The sequence below is a fragment of the Crocodylus siamensis genome, chromosome 2, assembly GCF_052110815.1.
Source record: "Crocodylus siamensis isolate JL-2025a chromosome 2, ASM5211081v1, whole genome shotgun sequence".
NCBI lineage: Eukaryota > Metazoa > Chordata > Crocodylia > Crocodylidae > Crocodylus > Crocodylus siamensis.
The window spans coordinates 60,625,610-60,650,006 of record NC_143396.1 but is presented as its reverse complement, the minus strand read 5'-3'; the positions used below and the strand labels follow the sequence as shown (position 1 = coordinate 60,650,006).

The 24,397-nt window shown below is 40.1% G+C and overlaps 1 protein-coding gene across 1 annotated transcript in view; it reads left to right on the top strand.

The window, feature by feature from the left end:
* The first annotated feature begins 8,637 nt into the window (after window positions 1-8,637).
* SGCZ (sarcoglycan zeta) overlaps window positions 8,638-24,397 on the top strand; it is a 1,118,440-nt gene continuing 1,102,680 nt past the window's right edge. The window contains exon 1 of the mRNA XM_090035994.1: window positions 8,638-8,918. Coding sequence (XP_089892120.1) covers window positions 8,880-8,918 — 39 coding nt within the window. The 5' untranslated portion in view covers window positions 8,638-8,879. The remainder of the gene's footprint in view (window positions 8,919-24,397) is intronic.

Genomic DNA, 24,397 nt, shown 5'->3' with positions numbered 1-24,397 from the left:
AGCGTGAGGGTGCAACAGTGTAGGGTTAGCTGGAAGGCAGCCCCAATACTGTAGCACTGTGGTCCTGCAGCCAGCCAGATCAGTCTACATGTGTGTTGTAGTGGATTAAATAAATCCACCATAAGATAGTACTTGTATCCAGCAGTATTAACCTAAGGCAAAGTTAATTAGTTTACTCTGGCTTAATAATTCCCCTTGCATAGACAGTGACACTTTATTGCAGAGCTAATTAGGCACCTCCACAGTAAGCATCTCATGTAGATTCCCCCAGTTGTCCCAAACTGGCTGCCTATAACAGATGCCACTAGGTGGCAGGAAAGCCTATTGCATTGAGCAGACTAGGGACATGTACAAGCATTACATTTCGATTCACCTAACCAAGGTTAGGTGAATCTAAATGGCCAGGGTACAGGTCTTCACAGGGCTTAAATCACCCTAAAAATGATGCACCTTATCTAAAGGTAGTTCACTGTAGGAGGTCAACTAACTTTAGGATGACCTGAATTAACCCAATCTAAAATGGATTGATCTAATCTAGTGAGTGCCTGCATGCATTCACAGCACAGCCACTTGCCTCAGTCACATCTTACCCCCATGACCCTGACTGGGCTATTTCTAGGCCTCCAATTCCCCTCCCACCAGAGCCACAGACCTACCAACTCCTCCTTGACTTGTCAACTTCCCCTAGACCTGCCAGCATCACCTGAGAACCTTCCAGTCCCATAATAATCCTGCTAGGCCCTCCTGCTTCCAAGGTTCAGGCTGCCTGCACCACTCCTGGCATAAGCAAATGCATACAGATCACTCACGGTTTAGGTTTAGACATCTTAAAGTAAGCCACCAAAACCTAAGCCAGGTCCCACAAATGCTTGTTCACTCCCTAAATCAGTGGTCACCAACCAATGGATCTCGATCCACCGGTAGATCTTGGAGCCTCTTGCAGTATATCTTGGAGTCGATTCGAGGCTGGGGTGGGGAGCTGAGTGCCCACGTGCATGCATGTGCAAGCCCTAGCCCAGCAGGTCAGTTCATGGGGGGTGGGGGCTAGATTGAGTCCCCCTTGCTGAGGGACAGTGCCACAAAGGCAGAAGCGGGGGTAAGCTGAGTCGGGCCCTGGCCGGGTGAGACTTACCTGCTAGGGAAGCGCACCCCCAAATAATTTTTTTCCCCTTTGCTTCAATCTGCCCTGCCCACCCGACTTACCCACTGGGGGTTGCTTTTAAATGACAAAGATGATCTCCTACTTTAAAAGGTTGGTGACCGCTGCCCTAGGCGAAAAGCACATGACCATTATAATTCTAAATGATACTTGTTTCTTGTTTTCTGAGGGGTAACTATACTTCAGAGTGGAATGATTGACACTGGTATAAGATTGTCATGTATTTACTTCACTTCATAATAAACTTGCTGTGTGTCTGCACCCTAACTTGGACTTGAACTGGTACAAGATGCTAATGAAGATTTCATTTAAGCGCTCTAAATAGTCTATTACCTTTTCTGACATGCAGTAGCTTAATTAAGGGGCAGGAGAGTGGGGCACCACCCTAGGTGCTGACTTGGGAGAAGAGAAGGGAGCACGTGCAAAAAAAAAGCAGCTCTCATGGCTGTGGCTCTATGCACTGAAACCCCAGCCATTGCTGTGGCTCTATGCACTGCCACAGTAGTCCAGGGCACAAAAACTGCCTAGTTTTTCCATCTGCTTACATGGTTTAATGGACATTAGTTGGAAGCTGAAAATAGTATTTTGGTGTGAACATTTGTTTGTCTTGAGGTGTTTGAGCTATTTTAGTGTGATGAAGTATCTGAGAGAAACAAAAAAAAACCTGCATTGGAGGTCCGTTATAAAAGTTACAGCAGAGTGTCTCACAGAGATTAAGAAAAATGGCTTCTTTCCAAACTTCATATCTTAGAACAAAAGTATCTCCCTTCAGCACTAAGACTCGATTATGCCCTCAGATATGCATAGCACTGAAAAGCAAAATAATTTATGCATTTGAAGGGCTAGCAGCAGCCTCCATGACGAACTGTTGTTCTTCAGGGATACTGTCTTCTAAAAAATGGTGCATTGTGCCAGATATACACAGTGCGTCTGCACTTCAGGTTTTCCCATACTAATGAGTAGATTTGATCAAAAGTTAGTGTTTACTACTATAAATTTAAATGTGGCATCTAACAAATCTATAGGGGTAAATTTAACACTTAGGAACACAGAGTAGATTTGGGATAATGCTCATTTCTGTATGTACATTTTTGTCACTTATTACAAAAATAAATGGAGAAAATATTCTGCATGAATTTATCTGTAGATTCTTGTTAATGACAATTATTAAAGTAAAGCTTAGAAACCTGCTCATAGCTACAATATATGACAATCCTTTTTATTGCATTAATAGCTCAGGTAAAAAAAACTAGGTTCCCTACTTTATGTATGGTTGAGGCAAAGCTGTGTTTTTGGACTATGTATATGTGTTTGTGCGTGAGTGGGGGCGAGGGAGAGGGGGAGAGAGAGAAAGATGCTTTTACAATCAGGAGGAAAATAATGAGGGCTATTACCCTCAGTCTTTCATGCTTGCTAATGGTGTTGGTCTTTCGGATTTCTTTCTTTCCCACATGACTGTCTGGGAAAGGATAACTTTCTTTCCCTCAGCCTGTTTGCAGGGGTCTTTTCCCCTGTTCATACCAGTTTCTTAAAAAAACCAAGACAGTGCTCTGTCCCAACTCAGTACTTCTGAATTTAGAGGTATGTTTTCCTTCTCTCCAAGAATGGCCAACTTTATCCTAGAATAAGCTACGAATCTCCAAATGCTCTTACATATAATACAGTTTGCTTGGGAAAATAGAGAATATAAGAGTAAAACAAAAGTAAACTTAAGTGTGGTGAGTAGACTTGACCCTTTCTATGAAGCTACAGGTAGATTTGATGTGTGTTCATGTTATATATAAAAACACATGTGCGGAACAAGAAATATCCTGATTGCACACATTGGCTAACTTAAGTCTGTAGTTTCATAGATTCATAGATTGTTAAGGGCTAGAAGGGACCTTGTAGATCACTGGGTCCAGTCCCCCTGTACTAGGCAAGAAAAGACAACTGGGTCCAGTCTCCTTTTGAAGATGTCCAGGGTAGGTGACTGTACCACCACTGGAGGTAGTTTATTCCATAGTCTGTATACCATAACTGTGAAGGAGATTTCCTGAAATTGAGCTTGAAGCAGCCTTCCAGGAGTTTGTATCCATTGCTCCTGGTTTTCCCCAGGGGTGCCCTGGTGAACAGCTGTTCCCCAAGTTCTTGATGTACTCCCCTCATGTAGTGGTAAGCCACCACCAAGTCCCCTCTCAGCCTTCTCTTCTGTAGGCTGAAGAGGCCCAACTCCTCCCTTTCTGTGTGTCATAGCCTGATTTGCAAGTTAGTTGTTAATACTTTTATTGTGTTGAATTCTTTTTTCTTTTTATGTATCAGCAGTGCATGATCAGCAGTGCATGATCAGAAATAGAAACTATGATGAACTCGGTCTATGTGTAAACACAAAATCAACCTGAAATGTTTCCATTAGAAAAAGCTCAGAAAGTAACCACTTTCCTTCTTCTCAAATGTGAAGCAGGCCTTATATGGGTCAATTACAATTAGTCACGTGGGGAGCCCTAGGGAAGTTAGAGCATTTGCACAGAACAAATGCTAAACACAGTTATACTATAACATATAATCAAGGAGTATTGGATTTTGGGGATCAGGTAAAAAGTAGGAAAGCAAAGATAGAGGAAGGCAGGTTTTGTTTGGATTGAATAAAATATGAAGAAACTGAAACTCAGAAGATTTTGGAAAGCTTGGATAAGCACACGAATTTCCTAAAATGTATTGAAAGAAACTTCCAAATGTCTTGAAGTGTGCTCCTAACATTTGATCAGAACTCTGTATTTCCATTTGTCTACTTTATAACATATGCGGAAGTCTGCAAGGATGTGTAGTCTTTCAGCACGGCCTGAGAAATCTCTGCATCTCCATGATATACACTGAGATACTGTACAGCACTGTACCTATATTCAGTTCAATCTTATTATCCATTAACATACTATTCATATGCCAGACCATTAAAGGAAGAACAAAATAATACTAGGATGGAGAATAATTACTTTTTTGCCTTCTGTCTGTCCAAATGATAAACCAAGTGAATCCAACTTGTGGGAAGAAACTTCTTTCTGTCTCCTTGCTCCTCAGAAACACTTTCTAGGCCTGCAAAAATCTATTCTTCTCAGCTATGAAAGATTCTGAAGGACAGAGTATAGATAGGCATTTTCTTACTTCACCCAAAGGGCCAACTTTGTTATTCAAAATCATCTAAAGAAGCAATACAACTAAAAGAAAAAGTGGTATACATATACCTATAGTAAACAAACAGTCTTTATTTAACAACTTTTGTACATCATGGAATTCACTGGAGCACTATAAAAATATTATCAGAAATATTGATTTCTTTTACAATTTGAAAAATTTCAGGCATTATGTCTAGAAGTATATTAGTACTCAAAGTGGAGTCATCTATTGCCAGTAAGAAAACTAAGCAACTCCCTTTAAATATTAATGTTTGTTTTTAGCAATAAAAATCTGCTTGTGTATTTCATTAAATGCATGATGTATATTAAAACAGATTTTTAGTCTTGCTGCGTGATTAGTCTGTTAGCAAATACATGGTAGCAAAAATTGTACCAGGCACTTCTTTCGGCATTTTTTTAAAAGAAATAATAAATTAATTAGATGTAATTATAGAAAAGATACCATAAAATACTACAGACATCATAAAATATTACAAAGAAAGGGCCTATAATACCTCAGAAGGGCCAGGCACAGCTGTGCCAGTAATATTTATATAGGTGCATATGTGTATTTAAAGTGATTGGAGAGAGGATTTTGGAAATTCCTCTAATGTATACTTTCTCCCCAGAGTGGGTGCTGAATAGAGATGAGATGCAGTTCTGTAGTCTCTATTCTACTGCATCCAAAGAAAGACTGTGGGTGCTGATAGACATTCAGGCCTTTGCTCTAAATCATGGGGATTTACATAAAGCACCATGAGTTAGAGCACCCCCCTACCCAACAGACTTGTGGGCTCAGCCTGGCTCTCCCCAGTACCCTGGCTGGAGGGGCTGGGGGGGTTACAAGATGGGGCGGGGGGGGCAGGCTCTGATCCACTCCTCCAGCTCAGGCCTGGCAAGTTGGCAGCTCATAAAAGGATCAGCTTATTGCTCCTGGTTTGTCCCTCCCTCCTTTCTCCCTGATGACAGGTGCCCCCCACCCCGGCGGGCTGGGCTGCATCAGCCTAGCCTCGAGCATGGAAAAAATTAACCCTAGGGAACAAAAGTTCCCTAAGGCACTCTAAACCAGAGAGTGCCTTCATCTGATACCTGATTTGAGGAGGGTTAGTCTTTTGTGTGATCGGCCACTTCAAAAGTGCTTTGCAGCATCTGTACATCATGGCATGGCTGTAGAGCACTTTCAGGGACCCAATTATGTGAAAAATGTAACTTTTGTCTGCATCCTATATAAAAGACATTATATCCCATCCACCACCAGAGCTATTGAACCCACTTGAAAAGAGACACCTCTAGAGTTTCTGCTGAGATGATGTGCCTTTATACTGCCCCTAGCCCAAACTTTAAGCCATCCTTGCTTCCTATTTGTACCTACCACAGCAGGATTTATCAACAACCCCTATATTCAGGTTGACCAAAACCTTTTATTATGAAGTTTCTTCTTTTTTTGAAGAGCTTCACATCCATACAATTTATACCAAATTTTGCAAACTCAGCTGGAGGAAATGCCTTTAGTAGGTATTAAAAACCATAAAACTCAGGCCTGGCTGAGTTACAAACTATCAAAAATCACCATTCCATCAGGAACTTAAACTGTACACCTCGACTTTAGCAATAAGTTCACATTATAAGCACTCAGAAGCCCTGCACACGTGCTCTGCTGTTGCACTTAACTATATTCTGCACTGGGAACCCCCATGTGATAGAAATGCGCACACAATATAATGGATCTGTACTAGCTGGCTCTCTGATTTAGTTAACCTATAAGGTGCAAATCTACCCTGCCTTTTACTTAACTCTTCTTAGACTTGGGAGATGTTGTTGAATCTCATCAGTCTGAGGAGAACACTGGACCTTGGTTTTCCATATCTTAGGCAGGTGCTGCAGCTACTGAAATATTGTATAAAAGGGAAGTGCTCAATACATTTTTCTTCCAGCTTTTTTTTTTTAAAAAGGCACAAGGCCTACTCTATTTTTTAAGACAATGATTTACATTTCTTACTCCAGGAATAGGGTTCCAGACTGTAAATCCCAGATTGACAGAGGTATTTTGCTGCAGTATAGAGTTAGTTACTTAAGCACGAGATCACCACACTGAAGTGAGTAGGAACCTTAAATCAGGCATTTCTTAACTTCTAAGTGCCTGATTTTCCACCCCAAATAATACTATTTTAAGATAGTAGGTTGTTGTTTTATATGATCTAAATAGAGTAAAGTGTTTATTCAAGTGATAGGCAAAATCCATATACTAGTGCTGGTCTACTAAAAATAGAGCAGAATTGCATTTGATGCATTTGGGAATATTTTAGGAATGCCTTTTAAGGGGAAAATGTTCTGGCAGAAATTTCAGTCAGAACAGGAAATGGCTAAGTTTACACTATTAGAGAAAGATGCTTCTTTACATCACAGTGCCTATAGGTCCTATCATGACTTCTTTAGTGTCCAGTCTGGCAGTCTTTTTTTCTGGACACACCTCTCCTTTGTTATCTTGATCGGCGTGGAATAATCAGGTTGTAATAGTCTTTACAAACCGCTGTTCTATTTTAATAAGTGTATATTTACATTGCATTCACAATGCACTCGAAGTCATACACGGTGTGTTCTAAGATGAGAAATGTCATTTTCCTGTCTCTGTCTTGTCCATAGAGCGCGTTCCAGAAGATGAGGGCAATGCCCCTCTCTTAGAGAAGCTCATCACATAATTTAGCCACCTGAGTGTAACCTTACATTGACCTTGACGTATTGCAGACTTAAAAACCACGTGCTTGTTGAACTAGATGTACAGTGTAAGTTTAGGACTGCAAATGTGCCTATTACGGTAAAAATTAGGACAAAAATGAAATGCATTTATATAACTGTAGAATATGTTTTGGAAGAGAGGCTGATAGCACAAGAACATACTGTTTCTGAATCTGTCAGTCAAAGAGTTAATTTAATAAAAAGGCCCTCAAATGACTGAAGGCAGGAAAACAGAAATCATATAGACGGTCTTGTTTTCAAAACCCTGCAAGTAGTAGTCAGATTGTAGGGGGGCAAATAGATTTGATGAAATCAAGATCCTGGCGGGGAGGAATTTTTGAATTCTAATTTTGCTGCTGTTTACAGCTCAGTGTCACATGAAAACCTCAACATAGTGAATCCCTTAGAAAAAAAAGAAAAAAAGAAAAGGTGATTACTAAAGCAAAATAATAAGATTTCTGGCCATGTGCAATCCAAAATACTGTACTGCTAAAAGTACTGCACCTTTCACATTAATGATAGTATCAACAATCATACAGACATGAGACACTCAGCAGGGGAAATAAATGAAAAGTGTCAGTCCCTGCGTTCAGTTGAATTTCCTAAGCATTTTTTAGAAGGAAAATGATGGCAGTAGCTTTCCTGCCTTACACAAGACACTCGCTTATTGAAGGAACTCCCCATCATGGGAAAAAGTCCAAAGCAGGGAGGGTTTTGTAGCCTAAGAGATCTAGCAGGGTTCTCTATCTGCTCACAATTTACAAACCAGAAAGAAGAGACCAACCTTAAAATGCAGGCAGGCTAAGGCACATGCAGGCTTTAAGACCCAGGGGTTGTATTTGTCGAGAAAGGAAATGTTGCTTTTTGACAGATGAGAGAAATCCCCTCAGTGCTGGCCATGAGAAGAGAGAAGTGAAGTCAGTCACCTGGTGGTGAAGGACAGTAAAACAGGGAAGAAGGGGAAAATCTCTCCTCTCTCTCTCCCTCTCCCTCTCCCTCTCCCCCTGCCTCTCTCCCTTCTGCAAGAGATCCACCTCCTATTTTCCTCTCAACTCTTTTAGCATAACCTTCAAAGGAGAGCACTCCCTACAGACTTTGTTATCTGTCTCTTGGGGTTTTAAGGATTATTATTATTACTGAGAAAATACCTTGAGCTGCAAAACAATTTCTGGAGTCCACGCAGGACTTGGGGGATTTTGATCTTCCCCGTGAATGTGAGCAGAGCTGGGATCTTGGGCTGGCGGGGACCGAATTGGCGACCAGCGCGGGCACGACGGAGACAGGCTTTTCTCCTCTACTCTTCTCTTCAGTTTGAACACATTTGCTTGCAATTTGCTGCATGATGCTGTCCAGGGAAGCAGTTTTTTGTTTTTTTTTTTTCCTTGGGATGCAGCAATTCGCTGGTTTCTAAGCTCATTGCAGGAGAAGAAATAATCTTAAACTGAGTGGATATTCCCCCCCCCCTCCTTTTTTGGGCGCTCTCCTTTCACTGCCATAGGACGCGATTCCGGTTCACCGGGGAGATCACCTGTCGCTTTAATCCTTACGGGACCCCCCCCCCCAAAAGTGAATTATTATTTTATATATTTATTTATTTTAACCGGTGGAGGCGTGACCACGGAGAATGAGACTGAGGGGAGCTGCCAGGCTTTGGAGGACAAGCCTGAGTTTAGGCTGGAAGCTGAGGGTGTAGATCCTTTATTATTTTGGCTTCTTTTTGTGTGTGCGGGCGTGTTGCTTTTTTTTTTTCTTTTTTTTTTTAATCTATTTTTGTTGTCCTCCCCCTTTCCTGGCACAACTTCCCTAGTTTCCTCTGCCTTCAGTTGCGCTCTATGGACAGATCAGCCAGCCTGGACATCGAGGAGCTCAAGGTACGTGATCCTCCGGGTGTTGCTTGTATGTATTCATTTGATCCCCCCCTCCCAGGTCCTTGCTCTGCTAAGGGGAGTTGGAGGCGCTCCGGGGAGCGGGGCTGGAGGCTCCCGCCGGCCCCTGGAGGCAGTGGTACAAGGGGGGAGGGGGGGAGGAGGAGGATCTCTGGAGATCAGCTCGCACAGCGTCTCCCTCTCCGCCTGCTTTGCCTCGGCAATAATAATAGCCCGGGTCCTCTCGGCTGTTACATCAGTGCTTGGGGCGCAGAGACAGCGCGCGGCGTGCCCATTAATCTCGCCCTGGGAGGAGGCAGCGCCACATCTTCCCAGCGGCGTCTGATTTTCCAGCAGAACTTCCCTGGGAAGGCTCCTGCCTCTGCTAGCCTGGGCAGCGCCTGGGAACAGCTCGGAGCTTCCTCCCCCCGCCTGCCTGTTCACATCCACGAGCAGCATAGACATGAATGCTTCTCACTAGCAGAGTGGGGAGGGGGGGGCGGTCCATCCTTGATCTGGATCCTGATCTGGATCCTGATCTGGATTTCGATCGTAATCTTCGCTCGGGCTTCCTTCGGATTCCCCACTCGGGGGCTCAGAGTTGGGTTTCTGCCCATAAAAAAAAAAGAGAGAGCTTAAAAAAAACCCAACTCCACCCCCCACCCCAACCCCTGAGCTGCGTGCTCACCCATGGTTTTGAGAAAAGATCCTCAGAACTAAAGGGCAGGACCAGGAGGGGGCTTGGCTGGGCTGCGGAGGCAGGGGGATGCTTCAGAGAGCTTGAGCTCTGGAGCCCCTGAAAGGATCAAACTTTGCATTAGGACGGCGGAGTGGCAAGATGCTGCTCCCCATCAGATGTTGGCTCCCCGGCTGGCAAAGAGCATGCTCGAGAGCTGGGAGCATGCTCCTTAGCCGTAATGAAGCTTCTGCCCTCACCTGCTCTGAGCCTTGAGCAGAAGGGGCTGGAGATGAAGAGGCAGAGGAGCAACATCTGGGCTGGGGTGGAAGAAGGGGGGATCAGGCTCCAAACCTGGAGAAAGGAAGGTGTGTGTGTGGGGGGGGGTAGATGAGGAAAAAAGAGGAGGAAAGATCCAAAGCAGGGAAGACCAGCAGCAGAGGAGCCAGGAGACAGGGGAAGGGTCTCTGTGGTCAGTGGAAAGGGGGGCAGTAAGCCTGAGGGTAAATGAGGAAGGGCAGGGGAGAACTGCCTTACAATTCGGGGCACATAAGGGAGGAGACCAGAACAAGAGGTGAGGAGGGGGAGAGAAAGTGCCCTCTCTCATTTAAAATCTGGAGATGACAGCAGGCTTCCCCAAAGCTGACCCATGTCTTTCTGAACTCAACTGAGTAGGACAGGGCTTCTATAGTCCCCTTTGCTTGGCAAGACATGCCAAGGCTAAGAGTGCTTTGCATGCTGTGTATTTGTATGAACATTTTCACCCAGAGCCGCCTTTGTAAAGAATATAAATCCTCCTCCTCAAAGAAACACTGAACATATATCCCATCTGGTATTTTAAGTGAGTCAAGTTATAACTTACCAGTTAATAAGGCAAATAATTGTTTGTGAGCCGCTGATCCAATAGTTAGTCTGCTCAGGCAGAGCTCTCTTCTCATCCTTTTCAGAAGTAGCAAAGTTTAATGTTTGGGACAGCATGAGGAAGGCACAGGGCATGTCTGACTGTGCTGTCCCTTTGTCAATGTTTATTTTAAATGATTAAAATAAAAGGATCTGGAAATTGTGTGAATGAAAAAGTTGACTATGCTTTGCAGGAATTGCCACCAGAGACTAAATGTTTCACCACTGCAAGTGGCCTGTCCATGGAGCAGGTTGATGTAGGAGAAAGTGTTTCCATTAATCTTCTGGGGATCTGATCAGCAATTAAGGCTAATGTTGCAGAGTTGATACAGTGAGCAACCTTGAGAAAAGCAGCATGGATGAAAGGTGATGCCCAATGCTACTTTTCCAGAGCATCAGCATTTTTTGTAATGTTTCTTTTTTCCTTTCTTTCCCCCATAAGCATAAGGAGAGTTGCCAAAGATTGGCTTCCTGTAGTTCTTGCAGTTGAAATACTTATCCTAACCTAGCCTTGCACAGCTCTGTGCTTTTTTCAGGTATCTTGGTAGCTGGTTTATTTCTCTTATGGGAACATCGTGATAGAAAAAACATTTTGGGAAAAGCTTTAAAAATGAAGTACAGTAATATGCTAAAGACAGTAAAAAGATAGTTTTACCTTGGTCTAAGGTGCCACACTCTCCTGCCTTTAGCTTCTAGTGATTTAGGGCTGTACATGAATCACCAGTAGGGGGTGTTATGAGCATATACATTGGACGGGACTCATCCTACCGATACTAAATCAGCACAATTTTTTCCTTAATGAGCTACATAAACTCTCCTGCTACATATCCTCCTCACATATCCCAGTGATGCAAAGCAGACCTAAAACTTGGCTTCCTGGTCATTTTGGAATTCCCCAGCTGCCCCCCAGCACAGGAAGCATAGAAAGGCATAGTTAAAGCCCTAGTGTATTTGAGCAACCCTAAGGTGATAAAATAGGCTGCATTTTATTCTGGTACAATTAAGAGCAGCTCCATTGCTGCTCTGTGTAATGTAAAGTCCAAATTAATCTCTGACCATGACCAGGATCAGGAATCAGCAGAGATGGACTATGTTTGCTTTCCCGATCCTCCTCTTATGGGTCTTGACTCAGCTCTGCTGGATGTAAGAGTCAAGCTCAGTAGATTCTCTTATTCTAGTGATCTCCTCTCATTTTCCTCTCTATAGCACATGGAGGTCCGATGTGCATATTTGGAAACAGTGGAACAAGACCTTGCAGCATAATTACTTTTCCAGAAATGTTAGAAATGAGATGTGCATTAGTTTTCGCACCATATTTTTATTTTAGGATCAAGAAGTTTATTTTAACAAATATGTGCTAGTGAGTTTAGAAGTCAGAATGCTAAACTCTTATAAAATACTACACCCATTACAACGATAAGATTAAAGATGAAATGTATCCATGAATAGAGAAAGATTTTGATAAGCTGAGCTCCAGCACTAAATGTCAATGTGAAATGTGTGTATTATTTATTATAATGATTGTTATGAATTTTGTATACATTTTGAAAGGTTAGTTTGTGGAAAAACTGAAACAAAATGCATATGTGCAAGACCTGCTAATGAGGGTAGGTATGTTTTACTTTACTAGTCTGTGCACGAATTCCTGATGAAACACATCGGTACAGAAGAGAGAGACAGTACTCATCCAGAGCTTTTGGACTGCTCTGTTTTTCCTTTGATCTGTCTCATCTTCTGTTTCAGATGCATATGTGAACTTTTCTCTGACTTTTGATTCACAAGCCTATGGGTTTTTTAGTTTTAAATAAATACCACAAACATAATCTATGTTACATTTGTCTCTTAGATGGTTTGCACTACTGCCTTAGTTTAGTGTTGTGTAGTTCTTTTGGTTATCTCAAACGTGCATGTGTGTATATGTACAGATATAGGCACAGGTCAGTGCTCACAGGTAGCACATATGTAAATGTATGTATAGCTATTGTACAGTTATGTGAGCATTTTATTTAACTTTGTACCTGATTGAGGGACATAATATATAAAAATGTCTTTGCAACATATAGACATTTCGGTATTCATATAGAGCTAATGTTGATACTTTTGCATTTAGGCACATGAAACTAGTGGAATCATGTGATTTGGATTTATAAAGAAGTGGAGGCTTTCCTGTTTGATGGATTACAGTGAATGTGAGAGTCATATTGGCACCATAAAAGATGGTCACATTATTTGTCCTTTACCTTTTCCCAATTGTTCAAAGTAGAACTCTAAATGCAGGTTTTATGACCATTCCTCTTATGTTTATTCAGTCATCAAAAGTTCTGTATAAGTTCAGATAATAAGTGATAATATTTTATACAGTCTGCAAAGTACCTTGATATTTTTCTGCATGGATGTTGATATGTAAACTGAGCGCATCATAACAGTGGTATTATTAGCATGATGTAATACAAATCTGTTTAGAAAGCAATTCTTACTATTGAACTGCTAAATTAGAATATTTCATAAAAGTCCCAAGATATTAATACTGTGTCCTATACGCCATTTAAATGTCTTGTAATTATAACTATTTAATACACAATAGCCATAAAAATACAGATCACCCTTTCTGGGTCACCCGGCAAACCTAGCCATGTTGCTTCTTTCAGCTGACAAGAATTATGCATAATGAGTCTGTTGTTATAGTTTTTAATTTCCAAATTTAATAAAACTAGTTACTTAATTATAGGAAACTGGTCACAGATAAGATTTTATGATAATAAAAACTTTCAGTTTCTAATAAAATTCTGTCATTTAGGAAATAGTTCCTAAGAAACACACAGACGGAAACTACAAGATTTGGAACAGGGATTGATTCAACCATTTTTCATCTTAAACTTACTGTCTTGTAAATCAGTTCACAGTTTAAATCAAATATGAGACCTAATACTCAGAAGAATTCTGAAATATTTTTTTTAAATAAGACAGAGCTGACGAAAATCATGCTTAGTATAGTGTAGGAGGATTTTTGATGAGTGTAAGTAGGTGGTTATATTTCTGTTATAAGTTAGTCATTCCATAATGAAAAATAGTACTAACAACTGACATATTCTTAGCATACTCTACTTCATTTATTCATTCCTCTGCTTGGGATAAGGATGTCTTATTGTAGATAATGATTTAGTTGTCCTCTTTTATACGTAAAATCTCCTTTTTTCCTCTGTCTTCCCTCTGTGCATCCCAATCCCTTTATTTTACTAGGGGTCTATCATCAACATTAGATAAAGATAATTAACCTTTGCATTTCTCATTCAGACAATTTAGTCTTTAAACTATTCCTTATTAAAGGTCAAGCTGAAAATTGTATGAAAGTAATATGCATGCAAATTCTTTGTCTCTTTGTCCCTGTTTCAGGGGGGTCCTCTCAGTTTCCACATACATATAGAAATAGGACTCATGCTCAGAAAGGCTGTGAAAGAATTATATAAATAGTATATAGTTGTCCAAAAGACACAGAAAAAAAGGTCAAGACAACAACAGTGTTCCCAGTATTCATTTCAGAAATTGCTCGTCTACTATCATTACTAAGACACTGTACTAACCTGTGGCTGAGCATTTCAACACTATACATTACAGCTTTGCTGAGCGCTGTACTTTTTCAATTGAAAATATATCAAAACTTGAAGGTCTGGTTAAAAGGAAAATCCCTCTACCTTCTAATTCTCCAGTGGCTTCTAGTATATGCTCTGTTTTTCTGAGGTGTCTATTTTGTATAATTTAAAATATGAGAGAGTTATAAAAAGGTCAGCAGGAATGAACCTGATATATTACTGCAGTGGAAAAGATTACAAACTTTTTGTGTTACCATGTACAGGTGGGTTATTTTTATTGGGACCCTAAAAGTAGGGCTTATGGGGAATATATTTTTTACGCTATACACTTTCAGTTGTCTGATTGTCCTAGGGAGAAAGTATATTGTGCGATCTGAATATTAGTTGGTATGTCACAGCTCTTGACTTTTTGAAAGTTGGTATTGCCAGTTCTAACTGCCAGTGGTGCCAGGAACAAAGTTCTGTGAAGCATCCTATCACAAATGTTAGAGAAAAAAAAACCTCCTATAAAGAAATATTTCACTTTGTGCAGTTTTATGCAATGTTGGCAAATCCATATCTAGGGGAGTTATTTCTGCATCCATTAGGGGCCCAATGATCTCAAGGATAAAGAAGTATTATATATGTAAAAGGTATCGAGTTGTAAGCTATTACATTTTTATGTAATAACATAAATAAAATAACATATAAATCTAATAAAATATCATATGTAAAAATGTTAAAATGCCAAGACCTTTCCATAGTAAATCACTTCTTTATTTTTCATTTTGTTAATTTAAAGGAAATTCAAAGGGAATAGTTGCCTTTACATTATTTCTAGTACCCTGTAAGTTAAAGCTAAGTTTACAGAGACTGATCAGGCTAAGACCATCATTGTGGTGATGTGTAATGGGTCATAATGTGGACAGCTGGAATTTCATTGCAGCCTGAGAATCTAAGATTGACATTTATCTGCTAAGCCATCAAATCCTTTACTTGCTGTAAGATATTGTATTTTAACTGTTCGCTACATACACAGAGACAGAAACAGTTCTATGTCAAAAAAGTTATTGTATTAGTTTTTATTTCCTTATGGGTAGAAGGGAAAGGAGGTCTGTTGGCTAAGTCATATAATAAACGTCATAAGATCTAGGTTTTAATTCTCATTTTCTGATGTAACCTTGATTACAAAAACGCTTGGCATATAAAGCCAGATTTTCAGCCATGCTGAGCAAGTGGATGAATGTTTTGGGTGCTCATCACCACTAATAAAAATAAAGTAATTGCTTTTGCCTTAACTTTTTCTCTTTCCCTTAAATGCTTCCCTGATTCAGGTACATTATTAGGTTTAACTACTATATATCGCTGAACGTTACTGCATAAATTCAAAGTAAGGGGAAAAAAATGAGAATCTGCCTTTAAAGTAGCCCAATTTTGTTAATTTTGTACAGTTTTACTAGGAGATGCCCATCACTGGTGCTTCTAAAAAGCAGTGCTATACGCTGTAGATTGCCCCAGGCAGAAAAGGCTGGCCCTTTGCCTTCTTTTTGTTTCATAAGTCCTCTTAGAGTTCAACCACCATACAGTATGGTTCACAAATTATAGGTTTCTCCATCCTGCTCCTTACAACTCTTAAAATAGACAAATGGTAAGTTAGTAAATGAAGGCATGTAGTTCTGAAAAGAAAATATGTAAGGGATAAGTTGTTTCCAGTCCACCAGTGTGTAGAGGAATAAAAAAATAAAAATGGTGGTCGTATGCACTGTTGAATTTGTACTTTGTAAACATATAATAGATTATGTTGTATAAACCAAATATAAAGCACATTATATATAGCTGCAGCGCTGGGAATTCCACCTGCATCTTTAAGGCTTCATCATTTATTTTAGTGTCACATAGTGTGTATACATCCCATTTTTTACAGTATTTATTTTCCAATATTTATGTGGTGATGCGTCTGTGTGCAAATTTTAATTAGCAATGTTAAGTAGTAAACCATCAAGCAAGAGCAAACCATCCAAAAAAATGAAATTCACACAGAACACAAACTGTTTGCTATAAACATGTCACCATGAACATATAGCATAACTTTTTGTTATAGTATTGTCTTGGTTCACCATATGCACATTGCCCCTAAAAGTTTTCGTTGATAGCTTAAGCTTTATAATTATGCTGTGAAAAGTCAAAACAGATAACATCAGGTGTCAAACAGTGTTCGCTATTACTAAACATCTATCTAGTTCAGGCCAGATCTGTGCATGGGAAACTATTGTCCTACCACTTTATAGGTACTTCTGCCTTTTAACTCATCACCTCATCAAACATATTAACTGTCTTAGACAAGGGTTTTGCATTTACTCAACTCAAAATTGCATTGGATGGGTTGCCAGCATTCATGCAACTATCAAAACTAAAAATGAAGACTCAACAGGAGGTATGCTGCCTCATAAATAGGTACAACTATGTACATAGATTAACAAACATGACAAAAAGGTGAAATACAATTTAAAATTTCAAACAGTTACCAGCTGTTTCACCTTTAATCAATGAAGAATAGATACACTTGAACTGAACCGTGCAGTTAAGTAATTGAACAGTGCTTCGCCTACAAAAGCATTTTATTTAAATTGCTGCTTGGGGAAGTTTATCTAGTATTAAGCCTTCAGCACTCTGTAGCTGAGTAGTAAACTGTTTTGGTTACTATGAAGAAACCTTGTTTGGCAATTTGGGCTTCTGATTCAGGGAAATGATTAAAATGTCCTTAATTCTATGGCAGGGTAGATATACCTTTATTTACTAATTAAATAAGATTTTATATATATATATAGAGAGAGAGAGAGAGAGAGCACAAGCATTTGTGAACCCAAGTTCACTTTATCAAATGATGAGTTGGGTTCATGAAAGCTTGTACTCTCTCCATACATATTTTAGTTAGTTAGTTTATAAAAGTGAATATCTACTTTGTCATCTGACTGACTTCAGACTAGCACAACTAATTAGCTGTTTTTTCTTAATTTGATGAATACAATTAAGGTTCAGATCCACAAAAGGTTTGGTGGAGTTTAGGCACCTGAGTCCAAGGCTGGAGATCACAAGATCCCCATAGATACTTTTATTCCTACAAACACCCACATATTTTTTCCAATAAAGTTTCATAGCTTTATGCCCTAAACTGCTGCCATCTTGGCAAGGGTGATCTGCGTCATGCTTATCTCATATGTAAGTTTATTTGGTATCTGCCAGTTAGATGTCCTTATACCTCAGTCTCCTCAGGGGACCTTGTCAAGTAAGCATGCTCAAAGCATGCCTAACACATACTAACCGCATTAACTTCATGCAAAACACAGCAACCATGGACAATTTAATTTAAAATCATGTTAAAGGACGATGGTGCTCAGCTTACTATATAAAGAATCTAGAGTTTAAACCATGTGCTCAGGAAGTAGAGTACATAGATACAATGCCCGTCTTAGTGTTCAGGTGTTCAAATACAGATCTTCCTCTACTCCTGTTGAAACCGCGTAACTGTACAGAAAGGTAGGCCAGACTCATCAGACCAGGGGGAAGGATTACAGTAGGAAGAATAATCTCATAGTCCAGTAACTAGGGTACTTACCTGGTCAGGAAGACTTGGGTTTTGGTCCATGCTCCCACCACTGTTTTGTTTTTTTAATCCAAGTAGTTTTAATCTAAAATGCTTTAAAACATCCTGAGACAGAAACGAACATTTCAGTTACGTTTGCTCAAAGCATAAGGCTGCTATGTAAAAGGTGGGCACCCTTCTGCTATTCTGGAAAAAAACAAACAAACCACTTGTTTGACTCCATCACAAACAGTTTGGACACTTCAATCCAGGAGATAGGTTTGTGCTGGAAATCCTGCTCCCATACAGGAGCATAAATCAGGGCATCAGGGAGATGTCCCAGATTAGGAGAGATGACAGATTTCAGACATATCCCTTTCTTTAGCATTTCCTGCTGGTTCACTCTGTTTTCTAGCTGCTGTGAATGCTGTTCCCAGGCAAATAATTCAGGGTTGCGTTTTCCAATTCTGAAATTAGATACATAAAAATTAACCATAGTGACACTCTGTACCCCTACGTCTTAAAGCAGTGAGCACATTCATTTCAGTTTGACTTAATCAAGTGCCTCAGTGCTTTGCAGAATCAGGATCCTGATTAGAAGTGTGAACATGTATCATTGAAATGAATGGGTGGTAGGTATAGTATGTCACTATCAAACCAGAGGTGTATAGAAGAAGATGAAATGTAAATGGAGGAGAGTAATGTGCTGGTTCTAGATCCATAATTTATTAATCCTGAGCAGCATATCCTGGGTGTTTAAGCATTAGATAATTCTAGCAAATATTGCTAGTAATTCTAATAATATTGAAAGATGAAAACGGTCATTCTGATAATATTTAGGCAGCTAAGATTAAAACATAAGGAAAGAGAATTTGGATTGGATTTTGTGGAGAAATTTACAGGTAGTGAATCATCCTCACCACAAAATCCAATAGGGAGCATTACAAGAATATAGCAACGGACCGAGAGCTTTACTGAGATGATTGTCACTGAGTCAACAAGTCTTTCCTTTTCATATTAGCTCACGTGAAAAGTAGCTCCAAACTAGTAGCCACCTGCTCAAAAAACAAAAATAACAAAAAACCAAAATTGAACAACTCCAAAATTTGTGAAAGTTCAGGCCAGAAATGAATAGCAATTATGACTCAGATCCATCTGTAGTTTTCAGTGCCTGAGTAGTCATCAACAGATGGTAAGATATTCATGGGTTACCAGTATCTCTTTCAGCAGAACTACCCTAACTTTTTAGCTAGATCACCCCAATCTATATTACGAAGGTTAATTTCTGACAGAACTTGCTCTGATGTTCTAAGTTGTTGAGATATAAGTAGGTACCTGTGAGCTACTTTGTGAATTATTATTTCCCTAAATATATTACCTGTTACATATTAGTTTGCTAGTAATAATGAATCTTTTATCTTCCTGAATATAACATATTGTCTTTCAGTCCAACCATTGGCCAGCAAGAATGGTTAATAGGGTCAAATTGTATTAGCTGGTTGCAAATGATCTCTAGGGACATTCTGGTATTGCTGATAACTTTGTTTTTGGACTCAGCGAATGACATTTACCATTTTCAGGCTACTCCATTTTAGAAGCTTTGCTGAAATGTTCTGAATGCCATTTCCAAGTGAATTCTGAAGTCAAGCAGACATGAAAAGAATGCAAAAAATTGTCTGTCATGTAGACTCATGCTCCCATTTAATCTTCATGCAGGGGAAATTATTATACTACTTCAGTGTGTTTTATTAGATTTTTCCTAGAAAAGTTGTGAAAATAGTGTCATTTTTCAAACAGGAACAAGAAGCTGTATGGCATCTTCTGTATTTCCAACACTAGCATCAGCATTCTCTTTTTGGAAAGCTTATTTTGTTTCGGGGGTGGGGGGGAGGTTTGATACTGTTTTTAGTGTTGATTTTATTGCATTCTTTCTCCCCCCCAACTCATTATGAGGCACAAGTGACTATACGTTTCAAAAATGATCTATTTGCCCAGCACAGACCTCTGCCTAGTTAAGCTCTCTATTTCATTCAGTATTAATTTAGATGAGGCGGATAATATTCACTGTTCATGTAAATATGTCATCTACTCAATCTACCGAGACCACTTGCACTATTGCTTAATAAAATTATGTGGATGTGAGTGGTGTCGCTGTGTCCCGTGATAAAATTTTCATCATGCTGCTGACAGTCATAAAAGAAAAGGCACTCTTTGCCAAGGTGCTGTCTGTCCTATTGAACTTGGACTTTTCTGGGCCTTGATCAATGAATAGTAGTGTGTCAGTATCTGCTATACAGAAAACTGCAGCATAATGAACAGAGCAAAGGGGAAGAGCCTCAAAGAGATGCACTGAAGTCTAGCACTTGATATGTCAGGGATTATAGATTATATTGACTGAAATTTATTTTAGTTTAGGGCATATGCTGCTGCCTCAGGATTCTAAGGCTATTATTTTGTAAAAGGCACATGCAGCTTGCCAGCACAGGTTTAGAATAGACTAGTGGAATGTAAAGATTTCAACTTTGAAAAAAAAGTCTAAGTGGTGCAAAGTAGCACAGTAATTTTAAAAGAAGACAGTATTGCAATCACATGCTGAGCTTCTGACAAACTGAAATATGCTGGTCCTGTACTCAGCTGGACTACAACACATGCTGATACTTCATTGAGAAACTCTATTCACACAGATGTCACAGTTTTTACTAGTACTGTTTAAATACAATACACCGTGGTACACTGAAACATAATATTATATACCAATATAATCGGCGTTTTAGCAAATGTTACTATTTTCATTGTTAAGAAGGGGGGTGTCCATGTAACACTGCAAAATCCAAGGGACATAATAGTTAATATTATTATATGGCATATAATATATAATATGATTATAATAATAGTTAATATCACATTATATGACTCAAAACTTGAACAACCACTGAGATTACTTATATGAAGCCTAAGATTGTTATTCCTTACATATTTTCTGTGGTAGAGAAGTGACTTAAAGAGGAGTGTCTGAGACCCTCTGAAGGTAACTAGGCATTTTTCTTTTGACAGTCAAGTCATAAAGTGCTAATTCAGCTACTCTAAGAATGAAATAATGTCACTGTATTCATATGCAGTATGTATTGTTGGTTTTATGTTTTGGACATTCCCGTGTACTGAAGCCTCCCACTGAATCAAGAGATCAGACCCTTTTGCTTTCCATTTATTGCCTAGGCATTCTACTGGATCCCATTTAGAGGCCAGGCCTCTTCAGCTGAACAGATGTACTATCTTGTATTTCATAATGTCAAATTGCCTTTTTGTTACCTCACCTTTTAATAAAGAGCTAGGAGCAATAATAGAGACTCATGATTGCAGATATTAATCTTGGTTCCATCTGTACAGGTGATAGTTTAAGTCTGCTTTTAAATAAGGAAAAAAGATAGACTTCGATATGTCTGTCTATCGTTTTGTGTATTTTAACTTCAAACAAAAAACTGGCAAAATTGCTAAAGATCTGAAACAGCACACAGACACACACACCTACTTTTATAGTGCATGATAAAACTTATTTTAAATGTTAAACAATAGAGATTTTAATAAAATTGCAGAGACTTTTGTAATATAAACATTGTAGGTCAAGTTCACAGGAATGGTCCCTGTTGAGGTCAGTGAACAGGCAAAATATGTAAGTGGGATGGCTCAGCAGGGAGTCATCAATGGGGCATTGTCTATTTGGGCTTCCCCAGGGGTCTATCCTCTGCCCATCTTAATTAATTGGATGATGGGATTGTGCATGCACTAAGCAAATTTGTGGATCAAACCAAGTTGGATGGAAGTGCAGACACAATGGAAGGCAAGGTGAGGATCCAGAATGACGTGGACAGGCTGGAAAAAATGGTCTTCAATCAATCAGATGAGATTCAACAAGGACAAATGCCATGCACTTGGGATGACATAATTTCATGCACAAATATAGACTTGGGAATGAGTGGCTAGGCTGCAGTTCTGAAGAGAAGTACCTCCCTCCCTCCCCCCTTCTGACCATGCCTCAAAAGCAGCAACTTTTTTAAGCATCCCAAGCAATTAAAATTCTTCCCTTCATTTCTCCTCTGTGCTCACAGGCACATCCTCTTCCCTCTTCTTCCCCGCCTTGCCTGCCAACTGTTAGTGTTGTCCCACTGAGCTGGGGGTGCGGGGAGGCTCCAGAAAGACTGCACAGGGGCTGGGCTCAGTCCAGGACAGCAGCAGTGTAAGTGGGTTCCCCCTCTCTGCCTGGTCTCCCGAGGTGTTCCCCACCAGCCTGGGAGCAGGTGCAGGGAGAAGGAACCCCTCCTTCCATTACCACTGCCCTGGGCTGATCCCAACAGTCATGCTGCCTGGTAGAAGTGGCTCTGGACATCCCCATGCCACCAGGACAATGGGGAACATGGACTTTTTTCTGTAGCCATAGGGGACAAAACCAGGAACAAGATTCTCAAGCAGTAGCAGAGGAAGTACAGGTTGGAGATTAGGAAAAACTTTCTGACTATGAGGGTGGCCAGGTATTAGAACAGACTACCTAGAGAAATTCTGTAATCTCCAGTCTCCATGCTTGGAAATTTTCATGAGCAGATTGGACAGATGCTTGGCTGGGATGCTTTCTTGTCTTAAGCATGATGACCTCATGGGCCTCATCCAGACGAGTACGGGCATGCAGTGTGTGGTGCCGTAGACCTGCCTGTGGTGCCACACACCGCACTTGCAGGCTTGCCCCATACTGCCATCCAAAAATTTCAGGAGCTACACTTTGGTAATTCTCCTGGTACCACTAGGAGTATTCCCTCCCTTCCCTGGTACTATAGTTCCTGAATTTTTGAGGTAATATGGCCTAAATCTTGATACAGAGAATTATCACATTTTACAGTACTAAACAAACTGGTTCATTAGGCAGATGGCAGATATGTATTTGTTGCTTGCTTGCTCTAGAAGTTCTGGGCTGTGAGTTTTTGTTGGTGGGTTTTGTTTTTTTTTTGTAGATAAGTTTAGTTTACATGAGAAGAATGGGATTAACTATTATTTAGCTATCAGAATCTTTTTGTCTAATCTTCTAAACTATGAAGTAACTGGAAATTTGCAGTCTAAGAACAGCATGCTCTACAGGAAAAAAAAAAAAATACCAATTTCTATCTCAGAAATAGCCCAGTTCCCTTTATACATTTTGATGCCAGAAAAATACAGGCATATCTTTGTCCTCTAAAACAGAATTCATCTGTACACTGAAGCAGATTAGGCTGCAATCTTAAACTGTAAAAATTGAATGAAAAACAGAGTTAAGCTTTTTAAACAGTCAGGTCTATTCTCTATACAGCAATTACTTCTGGTGTCAACAGGAATGAAGTTTACTACTACAGGAAATCACAAAAAGTCAAATGTGCTCTTATAAAATACAGTGAGTTGCAAGTAAATTAGACTGCACCTTGTAAGATTCCCATCTCCTCCCTTTTCAGTATTGCAGTGTCACAGGCACCAGCCCCACAGGGCTGGACAGTGGTGCCAGTAGTGGCTACTCCACCGGAGACTCTCCTAGCCTTCTAAGGATCCTCTCCTTCTGCTCACCTGCCATACTTTGATGTAAAAGTGTACTTGTGGATAAGAAGGCTGGCACAGGGATTCTGGCCATGTCTTGCACTAATTAGCATAGTTGTCAATGCTCCCTGCTATTCCAGCCCTAAGGATGCATACCCATTGTACCCCAGCCCTATGGCTGTATACCCACAGACATCCCTAGTGTAAGCCTAGGGTCTCTTCCCCTGCAGCCTGCTCAGAAAATCCTTCTATGTCAGCTACTTCCTATGTAAGCACCCTGTTACACAGAGGTTGTACTCTAAATACTTTAAATGCTCATAAGCAGCTGCAAAATACTCATTAGAACTTTATACCATTACTGTGGACTGCAAATAGGGAGTCATGGTTATCTCCTTTATTGCCATATTTACTTGCTTACTTCAGGTACCTTTCCCCGCAAAAAATGGTGTATGTGTCTTAAGGGGGGAAGCTGATATTTCTTTGGTGAAATAGAAGCACTATAGAAGACACTGTGCTAAAGTGGCTACCACTTCTCCCTGGGCAGGAAGCACCAGCAAGAGAAGAATCCAATGTTAACCCTCTTACAGCAACTGCTGAGGCAGAAGCTTTGGGTGAAACATCCATTGAGCTGGCTGTGTTGAATGAACTGCTGCATGCAGTCTGTAGTATGCTGATAAGGCTTGTGGTACAGAAAACTACTTTTATTATTGACAGGAATGTATATAAAGAACTATTTAAAGTAAAGAAGTAACACTCTGGCTACTGCACTTGCAAAGGTCTGGAGCTTCATCTCTTTGCTGTCCTGCCACACCAAGAAGTTCCTACTGCCTCACTCAAATTATCTCTTGGCATGCCACATTTTGTGGACACACTGTGTCCAAGAGGACTTGCTGTACGTCACACTTTTGGTTATGACTGATAAAATATTTTTTCTACATTCTGCCTTTAAAACAAGATGCATGTCTTATTTGGAGGGGGTCAGGTAAAATGGTAATTGGGGCCTCGCCTACAGTGGAAGAAATTCACCTTTCCAATCTCAATCTCATACCTTTATGGGTTTAATTATGTCAAATGTTCCACATCAGTGTAACCCTCAAGAAGAACTACATTTAATTGTCACTGGTGTCAGTGATATTAGAATTAAGTCTGGTGACTAACACAGAAAAGTCCTACTTTCACTAAATAAGGTGACTTCTGTGCCAATTGA